The sequence below is a fragment of the Oryzias latipes genome, chromosome 11 (genome assembly GCF_002234675.1).
Source record: "Oryzias latipes chromosome 11, ASM223467v1".
NCBI lineage: Eukaryota > Metazoa > Chordata > Actinopteri > Beloniformes > Adrianichthyidae > Oryzias > Oryzias latipes.
Window position 1 is genome coordinate 2,228,125 of NC_019869.2, and position 21,291 is coordinate 2,249,415.

A 21,291-nucleotide genomic window follows, 5' to 3' on the forward strand; every position below is an offset into this window, starting at 1 on the left:
ATACTCAACATTAGTATTCTTTATATTTCCTTCATCATCAGGAAAGTATAACAAGAACATGTTAAAAACACTATTTTCACAGGAGTTCTTTGAGTTCTTTTCCTTTGGGTTTGTTCATAAAAACAGATGATTTGGTCTTTGTCTTCCAGCTCAGCGCTCAACGCTTGAATCCACTCAGTCCCAACGAGGACAGAGCGGCTCCGCCATTCAGGAGAACAATGAGATCTCAGAAGGTAGGATCCTCGGCGGGCGACGGGGCACACTGAAGTAAAATAAGATGCAGTTTTAACTCACCCACCGTCTGATTCCGAGACCCCTACTGAGAAATAAGAGATGCCGAAGCTATAAATGTCATCCGTGGTAGACAGTCTGCCATTCCTGAGGAGAAGCTTTGAAGGGAAAAAAAGTGTCCTTCAACAGTGAGAAGCTCACCATGAAGACCTGCTTGGAGCTTCAGAGCTCTATTTTTTCTGGGGTGCAGTTTTTTTTAAACATTTTTATGTTGTAAGTTCTGACTAAAAACATAAAAGTACAGTGAGTGAGGAAGCTAGACAACCTTCTCCTGATCTGTCCGTTCTTTCTGAAAAACGCAGCAGTTTAGGATGGCTCGCCGTCGCACCATTAAACTCGCCCAAAAACCCCAGAGAACGTAATGTTCCAGCACTTCTGGTGATCGACCTCATTCCCCAAGAAAATGGAGGGAAAGGGGAAATGAAATGATGCAAAAACAGGATAAAAAGCCCAGGACTTTAACAATCTGGAAGCGCTCTGAGACGAGCAAAGGAAAACAATCCAGTTAGAATTGTGAAAGTGATTGTAAGGACCGCCCGCTGAGACAAACAAGCAGGCGCCATGAAAGCATCATGTGAGGCTTTGCCTCCCAGCTGAAGCTGAAGCTCATGTTGGCACCAACTCCTCAGCAAACCTGGCGTGATTTGATGCATTTTCTTTTTTTTAATTATTCTCAAATGTTTTAAACGTTTTTTTCTCTGTCTGAATGCAATAAAAAGAAAAATCCTGTGATACAAACATGGTATTTGCCTCCTAGTGCTTTGTTGACAGAATGCTGTTGTTTCCTTTGCAGCGTTTGAAGTGTGTGCATGAGTGTGAGCCGTGCAGAACTCTGAGTGGGATCCACAGAATTTCTTTGGCACACATTATATATAATCCTAAACTAAACTCTTTAGGTTCTTCTCTGGTGAAATGGAAGGCGAGCTTTGACTGGATTTTGGCAGTTTGAAACCTTTCTGTGTGGGGAGGGGCACTTTTCCTTTTTATTTTACAGGAAGCCAGAAACTGCTTTTTTTCCCTCCTGTCATAATTACATACTGTGCATTGTGTTGACTCTTGTGTTTGGTTTTATCCTGTCTGAGCCTTCCTCAAATCATTTCTTCCTCTCGGAACGTGTAGCCACTTTTGGAATACGATGGTGTCAACCTTGTGTTTAGATAAAATTAACTTCTTTAGTGGCAGAGTTGAGTGTTGGTGCAGAAAAATGACAGGACTTGTTTTTTTTTTTTTTTGTTCTGCAGTTTTTCTTTTAGAAATCCCGTACATTTTGTAGTATTTGTGTAAATTATTGGATGAAAATCCAGCAGGATTTATGGGCGCTGCGGTTAAAAAGTTGCTTTTTGTGATTCTGTGAACGCTGAGTTTTACTTTGTAGGACCTTAAAGACAAATTTGTCAAAGCTCTAAACACTCTGAGGAAAATCTGAGTGTTCCTTTATTCAAATCATTGTGAATCAGGAGCAGATGAAAAAATTCATTTTGAAAAAACCTGAGTTTCCTGCTCTGCTCCATTCTGATGCATCCACTTGTGGACGACTAGATCCATGCCTTCCTGGTCTGAGCTCCAGTGTTCCCCACCATCTGTGCTGCATCTATAATGTTTGGTTGGGTTGAGAGGGGCTGTAAGCTAGCAGGAGAGTGTATAAAAAGAGAGCTCTTAGCTATGGATGATGGGAAAGCGGTAGATTTAGGCTAAAAACGGCTAATTGTAACTAAAAGAGCACTGAGAATGCTTTTACAATAGATGAAAAGATTGGAGTGGGATTTCAAAACATTTCTTTTTTCTAATTTCTCCTCTTCTGCTTTTTGGGGATATTTTGAACTCCTTTGGGACTTTTATTTTATTAAACTAGAAAACTGACAAGACGCGGTGGAGCTGCTTCTTCGCATGATCTGCTCTTTTGTGAGATGCAAGAGAGGACGGAAGGGACTTGATCCCAAATGCAGACTTAATTACAGCTTGGACTTCACAGAAATGTTTCTTCTCTGTCTCATTACTGCTCATTGCACTCTGACACAGCAAATCAAAATGGTTTTTTGGGGTTTCTTTTTTTTGCAGCTGGCACTTTTTACACAGTGATTTTCTCCAACACATCTGCCTGTCCTATAAATGTTCATAAAACGGCGAAATAAAGGATCAAGGCTCTAGAAGCTTCTATTTAGAGGCTGCTGACATTTTCGTTTTTTGAGTAAACTTAAAAAGAAAGATTTGTAGTAAAATTTAATGTAAATATAGTAATAAAGTACATTTTTTTAATGTATTCATCAACTTCTTAAAATGTTGTCAATTTTACCAAAGCAGTTTATGAGTTTGCCTCATAATGTAAAGGTTTTGAATCCTTTAACAGAAGGAAACGGCTAAAACTTCAATCAAATTTACTATAAACATATATATAAAATAAAATGTGTTTTGACAAAGGTGGGGTGGGAATTTGAAGCACAAAAACCCAAAGTCTGGACCCAAAATGTAAATTTACCAGAAAATACTTCCAAATGTAACTGGAAAGAGCTTGTTTTTCTATAAACTGGACAGTTTTGGATCAGAATCATCTGATTTAGTTTTTGACCATTTCATACTGTATGTATGTCTCCATCTGATTAATTTCCTTTCATATAAATGCTATAATTTTCTGAGTTGAGTCAATTGTCACTGATGGACTTTTGCACGTTTCTGTTTCTTTTGATCTTGGTAACTAGATGAGGATTTGAGGAAAAGTGGAACCAGTTACTTTGGATCAGTGGAACTTTTTTGATTTTCTTTATTCTCTATTCTTATAGTTTTTATTGTGTTTTGTTATGACATCTGAATGCATTCATGACTTTATTTGAGATCATTTTCATGTTGTTGCTGCATATGGAAGAGATTAAGCCAACTAATCAACCTTGGATCTTAAAACAGTATAGTATTGTAACAACACACTTTAGTATGACCTTATCAAAATTATAAACCAGCTTCTAATATAAATAAAGCCTTAAATTCTTTTTTTTTTCTTGAAAGGATTATCAACTGTCCTTTTCTTTTTTTTGTCCAATTTTCCTAGTTTTCCTTCAGGTTCTTTCTTCCCATCTTGGGACTTTTGAAGACTCAGCATCCTGTTTTTGGGCTTGTTTTTTGCTGTCAATCAGACCTTCAACACTTGTCTCTTTTAAAAGGGTGTCATTTGGAATAAAAGGCCAGTAGCTTGTCAGCTGGAGTCATTCTGCGAATCTGAATTCCCTCTCAGGATACAGACACTTTGAAATGCCGTCTGACTTTGGTCCTGCATTTGGAGGGACATTCTGAATGTAGCCTAAAACAATGACCGGTGGAGTCCGCAGATTCCCCACTGAACGTGGCAGATGGCAGCAGTGATTAAAATCACAGCGGTTACACCAGATCCTACTGGTGACTCATTTTTGTGCAGTTATGAAAAACTTCCTGCAGTGCAGTCTCTTCTGTGGGCCATCATGACCCCCCCCAATACTGTGCAACAGTCTGTAAATGCCTGTCAACTTTCAACTGAACGAGTTGTGAAAAACTTTTATGTGTAGGAAAAAGATTAAAAAAAATAAAATTGGAAATAATTTCCAAATTATTGCTTTAGTTAAAAATATTTTATGATGGTAAATTTAAATCCTCAGAAGAATGAAAGACAACCTCAGTTGAGACATGCAGGATCACGTTATCAAAAGATAACGAACAAAAAATGTTTTAATAATGGAAAAGTTTCCGAGTTTAGGGGGTTTACCCCAGGCCCCCACCCTCACATCCTGTGTTTGATGCAAACCAAAAAGTATTAAATGTTGCAGTTCCACCAACGACCACTGGAGGCAGGTTACAGAAGGAAGCCATTCTCTAGTGCAATGTTTTCAACCGGCGTGGGAGATGGTCAAGTGTGCCGTGGGAAATTGCCCTCATTCACTGATCTAAAAACATTTTCCGTCTCCAGGAAATCAGCTCTTTGTTAATCCAAACAGGCCCTGATAAAACACTGAGTAGTTAGGAATATGAAAGATCGCAAAATACTTTTTTCTGTGTTTATTTGATTCTATTAAAGACATTTTCATAAAAATGACGGTACTATTTAGCCGTAGCTTCAGACGTTTTCGGAAAAGTCCCGCCCCTTTAACTGTCTCCACCAATCATTCTTGGAGGCTTAATCTTACGTCATCAGTCTGACCAATCAGAAGTGGTTAAAGTCTTCACTTCCTTGTTCTGATTCTGCTCATAAAGTCGCTCAGTTCTAACAAAAATACCAGCTAAAGAATTCCACAGAATCCGGTGTCAGACCGTGGAACAAGAGAACAAAACAATGAAGCTCAGAGAAGAGAGTCTGTCTGCGTTCGGTGGCTGTTTGCATTACATCTCCCATGATGCATTGGGTTAAAGTGACAGCATCTCAGCACACAATGAGCCTTCGTTGCTTAATGTCTTGAAACAACAACGAACACACATCAACCAGTTTCTGAATCTTCTAACTTAACTTTTATTACATCTTTTACAAAAACAGCTGCAACTTCCAGCTTTTTCTGCCACAATTATCACAAAAATGCATGAGATCGTGGAGGGCCTGTAGATCAATACAGACTATGAGTTTCTCCTTTTTTATTTCATTTTTGGGTGCTGGTGTGCCGCGGGATTTTGGTCATGGTTAAAGTGTGCCGTGGCTCAAAAAAGGTTGAAAAACACTGATCTAGTGACTCCCATGCCAGGACTCCCTTGAAAAAGAGATTCTGGATCTCAATGGGACAATTCCTGGGGAAATAAAGGTTAAATAAAAAAAAAAGTTAAAAAGCCACTTTTTACTCCTAGCCCTTGTACTATCTTGTAGGGTCCAGATGACCCCAGGGGTCATCTGGACCCTACAAGATAGTACAAGGGCTAAAGAAACTCATTTACACTCTGGTCAAGAATTTTTCTGATGTCCACCGTGGTGCACTGGTGGAGTGGTCAACCTCTGATCGAAAGATCGTAGGTTCTGTTCCAGCTCTGCCTCCCCCTAAGTGTCAAAGTGTCCTTGGGCAAGACACTGAACTCCACATTACTCCTGGTGGTTTTAGGTTGGCGCCGCTGTTTGGCGGTGGAGCGTGTGAATGTTTGTGTGTGACTGTGCAGCACTTTGGGTAGCAGACAAGTGGTGCAAATAAAAGTTTGACAAAAAAACAAACAAAAATCTAATTCTCGTGAATTAATACTAAAGACACTGGCGTCTTCAAAGTAATTGAATACCTGTTTTCATGACTCTGTCAGGTGTTAGCATAGCAAGGCGTATTTGTCAGGTTTCAGACCTTGTGACCTTCTAACATGTCAGGATTGCTGAACTGAAAGAAGCAGCTCTTGAAAGGTGCCGGCACATTCCAGTCTTCTTGCTCGCAGTTTGTCCATTTCTCTGGGCCTTTGCTTTCAGCTGTGATTGCTTTAGACATTTGGGTGATATGAGACCTCTGAGTCATCCGTCTTCTCCCTCCCAAAGCAACACTTGGAATCTGTGGTTGTCCATGCGGGTCAGCAGACCACCTCATCTGCTCTTCTTTGGCAGCAACATATTTATCTTATTTTGGTACAGTAGTTGTCTACAGATTGCTGCATCCAAGATTTAGATACATTTTGCCAGCAGAAATTCCAGTCATTGAAGGCCTCAGAACTGTTCTAAAATATGTTTCTTTCAAATTGAGGATCTTTTTTTTTCATGCGGTTAGATATGCCTAAAGACCCATTCCAATGCAATCGTGTTTTTGGTGTTTTTAACACGTTCTTGTGGCATTTTTCTGAGGATGGAGGACTTTAAAAAAAGAAAATTGAGATCCAAATTACATTTCTGAGTATGTAATTATCTAAATCATGGTAAATCAGAAAATATACTGGGCGGGCCATGAGCTCCCTGCTCTGCTCTATTCTGATGATTCACATCCACTTTTGTTTTCCTCGTTTGAGATGGCCTCTGGCTCAAAACCGTCCAGCTGGATATCTTCGATATTGCTTTGGGTGGTGGGAAAGGGGGTGTGCTTGCTCCGCTCTGCCACCCTGCATATTCTATGTCTAAAAAAGACACAGTTTTTGATTTTTTTTGGCTAAAAATGGCATAAAGACCACTAGGAATGCATTTACAATAGATCCATAGATCGAATGTTGTGGAGTGGGACTTTAATGAATACATATTTTTTCCTATTTTTACCATTTGAGGAACAGTTTTATGTCTCATAACCAAACAAAAAGCTAAGAGATCAAGCGATGAACATAGGTTTCAGCTCGTCATAAGACTTTTGTTCTTCAACCTACAAAGAAAAAATATAATTATATCTGAATTAAGACTTCACTATGGTTTTAGATTTTAGAAAGCATGTTTTTTATAGATATACAATAGTGTTTCACTCTGATGGAATGTAAAATATTTAAGGCTGTGGCTCAAACATCCAAAAATCCAACTTAATTGGCCCTCATGTTTGTGTTGCTCTCTGGCTGTCAGTCAGTTCTTCACTTTCTTTCTTGTCTCAGGATAACCACCTGTGAGAACAATGGAGACCAGGGAAGGTTTTTCTTTTCTTTAGCAGACTTTGTGCTTTTTCAAACTTGTCATTTCATGTTTGTTTATGTTGCAGCATTTCTTTGCTGTTTGTAATTTTGAATTTCAAGTTTTGCAGGTAGAAGACAAACATTAGTTTTTAAAACTTTAACTCTGCGCTGGCTCTAAATTTTTTATTTCTAGCTATACATTTTAAGTAATCAGAAATTAATATGTTACTTAAATGTAGTTATTTTTCACAGCATTTCACTTCTAAATATTAGTTAGCAAAAAGAAACTGTACAAACTTTATCTGGATTAAACCACATTTGTTCATTCTCTCTATTGAGCATAATGATTTGCAATTGAAATTAAGCTGTTAATTTATACAAGTGTTTATAGAAATGGATTGCTTCTTTTTGCAATACTGCAATAGAAACTAGTTCTCATTTGTTCTCATTTGTTGATGATGAAAGAACGTGCTGTGAAGGAATAACTGCTGGTTTAATCATTTCTGTCTGTATGTTTTGTGTAAAAATAAATGAGATTAAATTGCATCTCCCTCATTTTATCCATAAATCAACTCACTACAGACCAGCCAGCACCCTTACAAGTCTGTCAGAAAATGCGACACCTCTCAGAAAATTGTTCCGATTGCAAATGTTGGTGTTTACTTGTTTTTGTTGTGCCCCAGAAGTCTTAGCTAATCCTCAGATTTCATGATATTGTTCACACATTCACAGCTTCCAGTGCCAGAAGCAGCAAAGCACCACCAAAACATCTCTGAACCTCCATCGTGTTTGACTGGAGGGACTGTTCTTTTCTTTTAAGTCCTTGTGTCTTTTTCTGTAAACAGAGCCATGATGTTCTTTACCAAAACGCTTCACTGTTGTCTCATCTGTCAGCAGAATGTTCTCCCAGAAGACCTGCGGTTTTGTCACATAAGTTGTGGCAAACTCCAGTCTTGGTTTTCTGCCTTTGGGCAGCAGAGTTTTCCCTTTTAATTCAGGTAGTGACAATGTGGACTGACACTGTGTCTGCAGATCAACCTTACTTTCTTTGGAATATCTCTGAAGTTCTTTATCCACCAGTTTTCATTCATTTTGCTCCACATTCATGAAGGTTAGCTACAGAGCCGTGAGCTGTAAACACATTGAACACAGGAACACAAAGATCCCTGGAGATTGTCCATGTTTTTCCAAGATGTTTCCTCTCAAGGTCTCTTACACTATTGATGCTCCGTTCACACCACGCTCAGCAGCATGCATTCAAGTGACCACCTCCTGTGAAAAGTCCGTGTAAAGGCGCTAAGATGTCCGTGTAAAGGCGCTAAGATGTCCGTGTAAAGGCGCTAAGATGTCCGTGTAAAGGCGCTAAGATGTCCGTGTAAAGGCGCTAAGATGTCCGTGTAAAGGCGGTAAGATGTCCGTGTAAAGGCGCTAAGATGTCCACGTAAAGGCGCTAAGATGTCCGTGTAAAGGCGCTAAGATGTCCGTGTAAAGGCGCTAAGATGTCCGTGTAAAGGCGCTAAGATGTCCACGTAAAGGCGCTAAGATGTCTGTGTAAAGGTGCTAAGATGTCCGTGTAAAGGCGCTAAGATGTCCATGTAAAGGCGCTAAGATGTCCGTGTAAAGGCGCTAAGATGTCCGTGTAAAGGCGCTAAGATGTCCGTGTAAAGGCGCTAAGATGTCCGTGTAGAGGCGCTAAGATGTCCATGTAAAGGCGCTAAGATGTCCATGTAAAGGCGCTAAGATGTCCATGTAAAGGCGCTAAGATGTCCGTGTAAAGGCGCTAAGATGTCCATGTAAAGGCGCTAAGATGTCCATGTAAAGGCGCTAAGATGTCCGTGTAAAGGCGCTAAGATGTCCATGTAAAGGCGCTAAGATGTCCATGTAAAGGCGCTAAGATGTCCGTGTAAAGGCGCTAAGATGTCCGTGTAAAGGCGCTAAGATGTCCGTGTAAAGGCGCTAAGATGTCCGTGTAAAGGCGCTAAGATGTCCGTGTAAAGGCGCTAAGATGTCCGTGTAAAGGCGCTAAGATGTCCATGTAAAGGCGCTAAGATGTCTGTGTAAAGGCGCTAAGATGTCCATGTAAAGGCGCTAAGATGTCCATGTAAAGGCGCTAAGATGTCCGTGTAAAGGCGCTAAGATGTCCGTGTAAAGGCGCTAAGATGTCCATGTAAAGGCGCTAAGATGTCCGTGTAAAGGCGCTAAGATGTCCGTGTAGAGGCGCTAAGATGTCCATGTAAAGGCGCTAAGATGTCCGTGTAAAGGCGCTAAGATGTCCATGTAAAGGCGCTAAGATGTCCGTGTAAAGGCGCTAAGATGTCCATGTAAAGGCGCTAAGATGTCTACGTAAAGGCGCTAAGATGCACATTTCAAGCTTTCCCTTCCAAACCCATTGCATTCACACGTCGCTACGCAAGTTTTCAGGCTCTACGTACAAAACATAACCAATCAGGTTTGCCATTTCATAGTTTTCAATTCTTTGAAGTACCAGCTGTTAAAAATATTGATCATGAAGGAGAAATTATTAAGTGTGGTTTGTGCCTTGCCGGGATCATATGATACTAAGTCTTTCATACGTGGGAATAGAACCGTGAAAGAGATGGCCTGGAGCAAGATTCACGAGATTTGTACCGCTTTGACATCTTGCACCAGGCCTCTTCCAGGTGTGAGTACATGCATTACTTGCAGGTCAGTAAGTCCAGTGTGAACACCGCATGCTAAAAGCGCGTTCAAGAAATTCCCTGTAGCAAATGCCCTGTGTGAATGTATCATAACACAAACGTTGAGTTCCCCGTTTCTGCATTTTAGGTGGTTGCAACTGTGATTACAATGTTTCCCACACCTGTCATTTGTCACAGGTGTGTCTAAACAAATTTAGACAAGGATTATATGCTTTAAAAGCAGTTACGTGCCCGTTTTTTTTTCTTCTTTTTTTTGCAGCCTATATTCAAGTTCTGTGTGAATTGTTTTCAGTTCTGACTTTACCTCTTTTGTTTTTCCGTTTTATGTTCTACTGCAAACAAAAGCAGTAAAGTCGTGAATACAAAACATTTTGCCATTAGACCAATTTTCTGAGAGAAACGATGCATTTTCTGACAGAACTGAAAAGGTGCCAACATTTTTGACCTTGGCTGTTGCACATTTTTAGACATTAGTATCTAATTTAATTATTATGTTACCAAAAATAGGACACCAGCGTGCTGCCTTTGTACATTTAAAATCAAAGTTCTTAACTTTAGCGTACACTTAGTTTTATAATCTGGATTATGGTAAATTTGTTCAGATGCAGAGCAGGTCTAGGCTTAAAAATCAGTCTTTAAATGCTATTTAAAACCATAAAATACAGGTAATCTGTTTTTCTCCTTATGATTCATAATATTTCTCGTTACTAAAAGCATGGAACGTCCTTCATCCGTACGCATTGCCAAGTTGTTTTTGCCAAAGTTGTGTTTTTCTCCAAATAAATTATTCTGTAATAAATATGTGCGGGGGGATGTGATGACACACGAGCTGCATCTGAAAACAAAGATGGGCCTTTGGGTAATTGGGCCACAGGGGTAACACAATAACGCATGCATAGACAGACATAGAGCTAGAATTGAGTGGAAACTGGCAAAGATAATGGAAGCCTTTTGATACGCACAGCAGTGACACATACAGCAGGATCTACCAACAGCAAATCCAAACACTGTTTCTTTCTGCTACATCACAAATAAAGATGAATAATGAACCAATAAATCATCTGCAGAAGGTGCTTGGAAGGCTAGAGAGCAGAGGACATGTTGATTTAGTGAAAATGGAAAAGAAGAGAGGAGGAGAGAGTGGGGGGGGTGGCAATAATGCTGGTAAGGCAGCGAGGTTTCAGTGGAGCTGAGGCTCCATCACCTTCTATTTGACACTGTGACAACCTCATTTAGATCAGAGAGAAATAAAGGCAGACAGACCAGGGATGGCTGTGGGATCACATCAGTTGCACAGTGCCCAAGGTGCAGTTCAGTGTCCTGTAAGCAGACTGGAGATGGTGGAAAGGCAACCTTTTTTCTAGCACATTTTTGAAAGCACACACCTGTTTAATCCACTCAGTCCATTTTATTATGGCGAAAAATATAATAAAAAAACTATTTTCTACTCAGCTCTTAACTACAACTGCAAAAGCAGAATCATAAAGGGCCTATACCATGCAAAATCAACTTATAACAGCTTTTAAGTATATCATAATATTAATTCCTCACAAAAACAACCCCGAAAGCAGTATTTTGATCCTTTCACGCATGCCTGAGCATTCCTTTAAAACCCTGCTCTCTGAGCACCAGCCCCTCCCAATACATGAAAACGTGTGTTCTCACATTGTGACATCCCAAAGTGGGGAACAGCCCCTTCCAGGAAGAGTCTGCGCTGTCGGCACCGCCCCAAGGCTAACAGACACACCCACTTTCTCCACGGAGCTAGCAGTGAGCGGCGAAAACACTTTCCCTTTATGCACAGTATGCACCTCCATGTTTGCACACGTTTGGATGTAGTTATATATATATATATAATCTTGGTAAAAAAGATTTTAACAGCAAAATAATTCTAATAATTATATATAAGAAATATGTTTTAGTTTTTCCCCTTAAAATTAGAACTGTTTTCTCACCCCTTTGGCAGATTTGTTTGCCTATTTAAAGACATTTATTCAAATTGTAAGAATGTTTAACTTGTTTTTTTTAGGGGTCTTTTTGCTTTGTAGATTTAAACACGACCTAAGACGGCCACCTTTCCACAAAAATAAAGAAAGTTGGAGGGAAAACAGGAGAGAAGTGCAACGAAAATGAATACGTTGATAAATCAGATTGACTAAACGGTTTGTTTAAAGGGAAATGTATTTAAAATAAAATATAAGGGACCAAAAAAGTAAAAATTGATTTTCAAAATCCACATTTGGGTAAAGACAGGTATTTTTCTATTTTAGTGAAAGGTTTGAAAATCAGAAGTTTGGTATATTTTTTGTCCTTTAAAGCAAAAAATACACAAGAACAACACATTATTACTATTGTGGTCACACAACGGTTCTAGTGGAATTCACAAGAAATCATTACTCACTGTTTATTTTGGCTTTCAACTACTTTCACTTATTTTTTCCCTTAAGGAGTCAGCATTTTTACCTGAAGCTCCTAAACTATTGCATTTGATCACTTCCTGTCAAATCTCCATCTCAAATCAAACTCAATGCCTTTTTTTAATTGTAGTTGGAGTAAAGATTGAGGAACACATCCTCTGATTCTCCCGTTTGCTTATTTCCAGTTCAGAATTATTTTGGTTTCTTTATTGTGCTGAAAATAACTCTGTGGTTCTTTTCCCAGAGGGATTTCAGAGCCGACTCCCACTTTGAGATTTCATCTGTGTTCCTATTTGTTTTCATCTCCTTTCATTTTTTCGGTGATCCTCATTTTTAGGTCTTTTATTTTCCAGTCCCCTTCCTGTCATGTATTATTAGACTCCTGTCTGACGCTGTTCTATTTGTTTTTTATCTCTGTCACTTCTTGCTTTTCATTTGTCTCTCATTTACTCTTCTCATGTTTTTCTCCATTTCCACACCTCCGTTTCAATGTTTTGTTTTCAATGTAGACATTTTCTTCTTCTCCTCTACTTATTTTATGATGTATATCATCATCCTCACTTGTAATCTTCCTCCTGAACAATCTTCCCTGCATTGTGCTTTTTTTTTAATGGATTTTAAACCCTAAATAATTTCTCATAGTCAGACAGAACATAGGATACCCCCTGATCAAAGCAAGCCGCCCGACCTGGGATGTCCCACTGGAATGACCCCGATCCATGAGAATGGTTGGTCAAGGAGGGTTCCCAGAATAAAAGAATGAATTATTAAATTAGATTAAAATCTATAGCAGTGAAAGCAAAGATTAATAACAAAAGAAAGGACCTATAGAGCAAAATGAACAGGTAAAAATCAAAAGTAGATGGTCACAAAAAAACAATTGAGCATGAATAGAAAGTATTGGAAAAGACAATATCATTTAATTATCAAATATGTTTCCAAATTTCAACTCAAAGGCAGATTAAAAAGGTAGATATTGAGCCTTCCTTTCAAAGAAAATAATAAATCAAATGATGTGTGAGAATTGTTTCGTTGGTTTCTTACGTAGTGTTAAACAAAAACAAGACGAAGACAGACAATGATAATGTTTTCCTCGTCATGTCTGTCAATATTACTTTAGTTGGAAATAAAACAGGCTCCTGAAATCACCTGAATGCTCAGAAGATTTTAGTCATTGTTCTGAATTTTACCAGTTTCTATTTCGGGTTAAACGGCCTTCGGTGGGTTTGTAACTTCAAGCAGAGTCCACCAAATGCAAAAATAACTTTTTCTGCATGAATGATCTGCATTTGAACTTTTCCATTACTCACATTTCTTTGACTATGCTGTAATTTTTATTGACATCATAATTGCCTTTTTCATGTAGACAAGAGAGAAAGTCTGCATCCTTTTAAAAGAAAGTTGAAGGTGGTCCTCTGAGCCACGCTAATGTTGGTATTCACCATCATTAAAGTCTCACTCCAATCATCTTTTATTTTAAAGGCGTTCCCAGTATTGTTGTTTTTATTTAAAGAATAGAATATTAACCTGTTTTTAGCCCAAATCAATAAACCTGTCTTGTTTTCTGGGATATACTTTCTTCATTGTGGCAGGAGTTCGTTAGAAATTGACCTCTAAATTGTGGACCACCCAGTATTTTCTTCACCACAAAGCCAGCAACCTTTTTTCGTCTGCTTCTGTCTGATTTACAATCATTTGAATAAAGAAATACTCAAGAATGCAACTTTGAGCTAAATTTTCTTAAAAGATGTCCTGAATGGTCAGAAAAATGTCACAAAACATGTTAAAAACACTCAAAACCCAATTTTTAAATTAAAATAGGGTTATAGAAGATGTATTCACTTATTCATCTTCTAAAACTCGTTTTTGTCCCTTTTCGGGTCACGGGGCTGCCAGAACCGATCCCGGCCACTTGTGGGCTAAGACAGGATAGATCCTGGGTAGATCGCCAAACACACCCATTCACACTCACATTCACACTCACATTCACAACTTAGAGTAAACAATGAACCTGTGGTTGGTGATTCTTGCTTTTTGCTGTGAGGCAATAGCGCTAGCTTTTTTTTTTTAGGGAAAAAGGGTTTTAGAATAATAAAAAGTCCATGAATTTGCAGAAGACTGAAAATGAAACTTGTTTCTTGGGTATGCTCATGGTTTTACAATGAAACCAATGAACTGAATCCACCAAAAAGATTTTCGTCAAGATTAACCCCAGAACATTTTTGCTGTAAAAAGTTACATCATCACTTTTGCCGGGTAATTTTACCCGATTTAAAATACCCAACAAAAAGTACCTTTTATAAAAAATAGATCAAAACGTGACAACACATGATAAATTAGAGTGTTTTTGTAAATGTATTTTCAACTGTGGTCTGTGTAACACGATGAAAAAGAAAATCATTGGAAGTTTCTAAAAACTTGCTCAAAAATTACTGAAAAATTAGGAATTTGAGAACAAAAACGTCCGAAAAAGATAATGAAATGATACTAGAAACTTGGTCTTTGGTCCACCCATTCCTGGGACGTGTGAGACTTCTCTGGTGGAGGCACAGACTCCTTAACATACGACATAATGAAATTCATGGAAGCAGTTTTGCTCGGGTGAAAATCACGTGACGATTGTGCTCTGAGGTTAAGAATTCCTTTGGACCTGTGTTGTGTCAAACAGGTGATAAAAATCGGACGTTGCTGCTTTGGGTGCTGGTTCTATAGCATGTTGGCTAACTGGAGCATTTATAATGTATTTTGTAAGAAAAAGAAGACGTTTTATTTTAGCTCTTAAATAAAATATTTGTCTGAAACTGGCTTTGTAAGTGTCAAACATTTGCATTTGGGTTGAACAATAACAAAAGACTCAACTAAATGCAGATGTGTTTAAAGTGACTTCTGATGAACGCACGGGATTGTCTGTTTTCCTTCTCAGACTGTCAAGAAAGCCGTTTTTTTGATGCAAGTAAAGTGAAGCAATTATATGTAAAAGGAGTCACAAAAGTCACAATGACTCAACACACACTTACACATCAAAGTGCCACTTTCCTTCTGACTTTTTGGGTGTGTTTGTGTGTTATTGATCCTCTGGGATTTCCCGTGTCTCTCTCAGTCCTCAAAAAAATGCTCATTAAAACGAAAGCCTTTCTTTCTTTAAACACAAACTCAGATCGCTGCTTTACATCTCAGAGCGGAGAGGAAAGCTGTGTGAACGGATTCCCAGGAGGCTCCAATTTTCACCAGAAGTTTTTGTCAAGTAGAAGTTGTAGTAGTACGTGTTTCCTGTAAAGACATGCAGGTCATGTCAAAATTACTTCATGATTTACCAACGCAGTGCTTATCTAATGCGATGTGACTGCAGCACGTCTGCGATGATGATCGCTGAAAGATTCTTTGATGAGACGTTCGCTTTCAAACTGTAGTGTCAATGTCTGCAGAAACGTTTTTGATCTTAGTTGAAATTGGGAAAAAAAAATGATATTCATGTAAAGTAAAAAGCTTTTAGTACCGTTTTAGTTTTTGCAGTAGACCGTTTATGGAAAAAGAACTGCATTAGGGGCAGTCCTGAAAGAGAAAATGAGCAAAAACTAAAAATTAGAGTAAAATCATTTTTAATAAATGAGAAAGTGACAGAACCTCGGAAGTTGTCACAGGTTCTCAAACACCTCTTAAACCTGCACTAAAGGGATTTTTATATCAATATTTGTCTGACAGGAATGAGAAAAACTTAACTCCATTAGGGTTCTTTTCCACATATGAAGCGAAGTTAAACTGATAGAAGTAAAATAAAAAAGTCACTAAAAGCCACCTGATATGTCAGATGCCACAGTTTTTCAAAACTTTTTAAAATAGACACACATTATTAGAAATCTTTGGAACGTTTACACAGGATCTCTTCAGTCTCATGCCTCATTGAAAAATCGTTCCTCATTTACATGTCTTCACTCAAGCTTTATTTATTCAGTTCAGGCAAATTTCAATGTAGCCTAAAATTGTTTATTTTCCGAATGAACTGTTTTAAATAATATTTCCTTTTTCAAAAAAAAAAAGAAAATGTAGATGTCATTTGAGTTAGTACAACAAAAGTACTTTGCAATTTTTATTGGGGTCATGTTTTTTCTTTCTTTCTAACTCATGGATTCACTTGTCTTATGGAAAATAATGAAAGCAAGCAATCAAATCAAACTTTATTTATGAAGCAATTTTCATAGCTTAGTTGCACAAAGTGCTTTACAAAATAAAAACATCTTTTAAACTTAAAAACCAAAAACAAAGACCTTCACATTAAAGCAAAAACCTTGTAAAACACATCGACCCTCTGATCAGCACATCCCAACATGCTGAAACACACAATGAACATTTACATCAGGTTAGAAATAGAAATGTAAATAGATATAGCAATCTGCTTCAATATTGAGGTGAGGAAAGGTTTTTTTTTTTTTGGGGGGGGGGGGGGGGGGGGGACCACTCCACTCACAGTGTGTCACCACAGGGCCCCCAAACAAAAGCAAGCAGCCAGACTTGGGGGGTTCCACTGACAGAAGGCTTAGTCACAGGTGTGGAGGATAAACATTCATCTTACAGGACATTACAATGACTATTCATCCTTACAGCCTTCTTCACGCTTAAAGGGATCAACCAGCTCCTGTTCATCTCCTGCATATTTGGCTGAAGTACTTTAGTATCACCATGTGTCTACTAACAATATTCTTCTATTAGGAAAAACCAATACTTTAGCTAATTGTCTTATTACAACAGTGGGATGTCCCAGTGTGATTGTTGATACACGTTGATGATGTCTGTGGAATCAAGCTGTGTGGCGTTGACGTGCAGAAGCTAATTCTGTTTATTAATAACAGACTGCTGTTGCATTCATTTAGTTTTAAAAAAGCAACTTTTTTTCTAACATTCTTATTTGTTTAACAAGGGTTTAAAAACGACTGAGTGCAGCCATGTTATACTCAAACATAATTATCCTGTTTAGAGATGAGATCAATATGTATTATATTTATGCTTGAAAATCTTTTGGCTAAAAGCCAAACATTGTTTTAATTGTCATGTTTTAGTCTAAAAATAACAAATTATTTTAAGGAATGCCAAAGAATATCTTGTAAAAATTATTTATATTTTAAGAAAAGGTTATTATTGTGCTATTTTTAGCTGAAATAAAACGGTAACTACTAAATTTTGAACATGCACTGGAAAGTATTCGCTCATCTGTGTTCACATGATTGATAAAATAGTATTTATGAAGTCAAACATTCCCAAAAATGAACTTTATTTCTGATAATGCACACTTAGTCGGCCTTCGTCCCTTACGTAACTGTGTACCTTTACTTCCTAAATCTACAGACGTCACCCCCCAGTGGAACTAGCGCCACAGATTGCATAGATAGATAGATGGATAGATGAACTTTATTTATCCCACGATGGGGAAATTCTATTATCTGCGGCAGCAAAAATGACTTTTAGCAAAAGTAAAGTGACCTTCAGTGTTTATCACGCAACATTATAAATAAAACAGGTCTGCCAAAACAGTAATGCAGGTTTCCCACTGGGCTGTGGCAACTTCTCTGTAGGAGACACACAGAACTGTTTTAAATTTCACTCTTTGCGTAGCAGTAATGGTATTGAACTAACGCTGCAGATCTTCCAATGTTTAACATTTGAAGCCACAGAGTCAAGATTTATGCCATGAAGCTAAGAATTCCTGCCAACATCAAAAAATCTTATGTTTTATTTTGTAAATGTAAGATAAAATTCTTGTTTCTGAAAAAAAAGAAAGAAATCTATACTGAGTTGTCCTCCATTTGATTTCAAGTGGAAATTTTAATAGAAGAACAAATTTTCATGTAAATAATATTTTTATTCTTCCTATAACATGGAATCGCCTGATCAAGTTAGCTGTTGACTTGAATAATTATTAGCAAATGTCAAAAGCTTTTCTTTGTTTTAAACTCTGATCCAATCACGTCTCTCTGTTCTGATAATAGGCATGCAATGCAAATGCTTTTATAAGGACACAATAGAATAAAATCTCATCCTCTGAGGATTAAAGCAAGGAGTTGGTGACTGCTCCTGTTTATTAAGTAATGGAAGTTATTTAAATCTCACCTGTGACTGGAAATCGGCGGCGTCCTGCTAAACCCGTATGTGCTCGTTGGCAGTGCTTGTTGCCATTAATATGGATAAGGAATGTAATAAACACAAAAGATGTGATGAGAAATTGCTGAAGTATCTTAGGCCGTGCTCTTTGCCTGTTGTTCTCACAGCGGGACATCAGACCCGTGCCACTGTGACTTCTTAACCCAGGGCTCTGCAACCTTCAACACTTCTAGCGTCGGGTACGATTTCTCACCGACAACCACCCAGCAGTAGCCGCTCATCCACGCACCGCAGAATGTCTGAAAGTTCAAAAAAATACTACTTTTAGGTTCAAACTTATGACTTTTGGATATTTGGAGGGGAAAAAAGCTGCTCCCATGATTTTCTATGTATTTTTTTTTTCTAAGAAAATTGTGAACTGGTAGTTGTCGTTTCATTTCCTTTTTCTTTTTTAATGTATTGTTTGAAATGTTTTAGCTTGACCGCCTTTGCATTAGTGCCTGTGTGCATTCTACCTTGAGTCAGCCTTTTTTGAATGCTGCCTGTTGTTCATCCACTGCCAGTCTGTCATTCATGTCATAACAATCCATACTGAGATGATTTTTTATTGATTTAAAACAGTAGAAATTCTGGATGTGGATTTTGAAAGAGGCTGATGGAAAACAGGAACCAACATGCATAGAAACGAAAGTATGACTTTGAATAATAAAACCAAAATAAAAGGCAAACTCTCACAGGACCCCTCACCTAAAGGGCAGACCCCAGATGCCCCATCATGAAAACTAAAGTGAAAATGGGGCTTAAAGAAGAGCTGCAGTTGAAAGTCAAATGGAAAGTTGAGGTGCCTGCTGTGACTCTGGGGTAGGAGGATTCCAGGCAACCCCCTTGAATCAGGCAGACAGAAGTAAAGTATCCTGGAGACCCCCCCCCCCCCCCCCCCCCCCCGGAAACAAGCGAATACAAGTGGGGCATCCAAGGTGACCTTTTTGGAGCGGCGAGCAGAGAAGGCAGGAAGCTGCAGGGTCAGCTGCTCCAGGTCTGCCATTCTGTGAACTATGGCGAGGAATCTCACAAGCGACTTAAACCAGGAAAATGTACTGAGCCTGTGACCTGACATGGGTAAAATAATAAATATCTCGTTCCCACAAATTCACATCTTGTTCCCACAAAATAATATTCCGTTCCCCCGCATTCATTAATTTGTGCGAATGAAATAATTATTCACGTCATAAGTCATTTATATACACTAATTTGTGTTTAAGAATGACTTATGACGTGAATAATTATTTTACGTCGCACAAATTAATTAATGCGTGGGAACGGAATATTATTTTTGGGGAACAAGATATTATTTCGTTCGCACAACTTAATTATTGCGTGAAAATGAGACATTAATTTGTGGGAACAAGATATTTATTATTTCACCCATGTCAGGTGAGGGGCTCTGTAAAAATGAGCTAAATAGACTTCAATCCTTTCAGCCAGAAACCAAATGACAGGCTCCGCCTCCTATGTCACCCTTTTTTTTTTTAACTCCTTCAGGAAGACGCTTTATCTGAGTCATGTAATATCTTGTGTTTTTGCACAGCAGCAGTAGCTTATTAGAAATTTGCCTCTGAGTTGTGGGCAGGACGTTGATGCAGGGCAACCCCCTGCCCCCCCTTCCCCATCCCTGTTGCTGAGAGCTTGGAACTGGGAGTTTGTGGCCCTCCCAGAGTGTTTTATACATCTTCTTTTTCAAAGGTGGATGTTTGGAAAAAAGGAAAACTAAATTAAATGAAAAAACAGAAGCAGTGGCTCAACACTGACTATCTATTATGTCAGATTGACATCGAGGCAAATATAAAAGTCACAGTCCAAATAGTAATTAAGATTTCACCCCATTGAACACAGATAAAGCAAATCAAACCACATAATAGTAATAAAGAATATTTTAGACTTTCTTTTTAATATGAAACTCACATCTGAATAAATAATCTTATTGTCACTTTTCTCTTTTAGGAAAATGTTCTTGTTCACTCCCTTTTCAGCAGTAATTCAGAGTAAGCTTCGCAGACTGTGACCTTTAACCTCAGATTAGTTTTTATTCATATGGCTTTATAGCCTGTGGTATACAATATATCATAAATCATAAAACGCAGGTTCATTGCAATTACAGTAATAGAGCCAGAGTACTGAAAATTCCATGAAAACAAATGATTTAAATTGTTTATGAAGTGATTTTCTCTGTTATGGTGTCCTCCAGGGTTTTTTTAGGGCCCCTTCAGAAGTGCATTCAGATTTCTGAATGCTCTTCATCTCCCAGCAACGCAGCACACAATTCCTGGATGCTGCACACCTGACTCTCATGGGCAACCTCTCACAGTACACTTTAGCACTGTACTGAGCCTCATTCAGTGTGAGGGCTTGTTTGAGCGTTATATCCTGATCCTGTTTTGTCTCTTACTCCGTTTTGCCTGCCGCCTGGCCCCAATCTCGCCTGAATCCTGACTACTATTTCATCTCTGATGCTCGTTATTGACCCTGATTTCGCTTTGTGGGCCTTTAGCTGTGCTAATAAAACGTGCTGCAGTCGGAACCAGCCCCCCCTGCCTGTTCTTGTGACAGAGAGACCCCCATTTGTGAATTTAACGAAAATAGGGCGAAGAAAGGCGGGATACTTAGCTATTGGTTCAAAGTGAAGATCTTATTGATGATGGTGTGAAGAGTGATGCAACAACTCAGTGTGCCTTTAAGTGAGGTCAATCTTCCTCATTAAATTAGTGCCAAAGGTCATAAAACACTTGATTCAACGAGATATTTCTATTATTATAAGAACAAGTGGAAGAAAAACATTTTGTTTGGTATGAAGAAACAGAGGATTATCTCCTAATTCAAGATTTGATTGACTTAGTTCTTCAGTTGGGTGGGTATGTCGTTTAAAACGACATACCATGAAGACAATCCTTTTTTTAAGCTCATGAGCAACACAGATGTTATCTAAACAGAAAGAAAAAAAATCATAAAGATGGAAATTGCAGAAGATGAAAAAAAACAAAAAATAACCCAAATTTCAAAGCAAATTCAAGCAGAAAAAAGCAGTTAATGTAACTTTTACAAGCTAGGCTTCATCCTGTGATAGTTATCCATCTGATTTTATTTCTTTCACTGCCTCCTCTTCCCTTTTCGTCAGTTTTACGGGTGCGACTTCGTCCCCAGACATGCTATTAAAAGGAAGCCGCCTTTATTCACTTGCATACTAAAACACTGATTTGCCATTCTCAGACAGTGCAGGAAGTTTCACTCGCTACAATGAAAGGGTGGAAAAAAAGTCTGCTTAG

General features: G+C 38.4%; 2 protein-coding genes across 5 annotated transcripts in view; both read left to right on the plus strand.

Annotated features, from left to right (window-relative positions):
• The window catches only part of LOC110015840 (CD209 antigen-like protein E), a 900,664-nt gene that overhangs the window by 788,024 nt on the left and 91,349 nt on the right, over positions 1–21,291 (plus strand). The gene's annotated exons all lie outside the window — the stretch shown is intronic.
• LOC101171503 (collagen alpha-1(XIV) chain) overlaps positions 1–21,291 on the plus strand; it is a 114,757-nt gene that overhangs the window by 21,821 nt on the left and 71,645 nt on the right. For 3 of the 4 annotated variants that reach the window (XM_020706881.2, XM_011480659.3, XM_011480658.3), the window contains exon 5: positions 150–233. The exons of the other annotated variant lie outside the window; for it this stretch is intronic. In XM_020706881.2, coding sequence (XP_020562540.1) covers positions 150–233 — 84 coding nt within the window. The remainder of the gene's footprint in view (positions 1–149; positions 234–21,291) is intronic. 4 annotated transcript variants of the gene reach the window in all.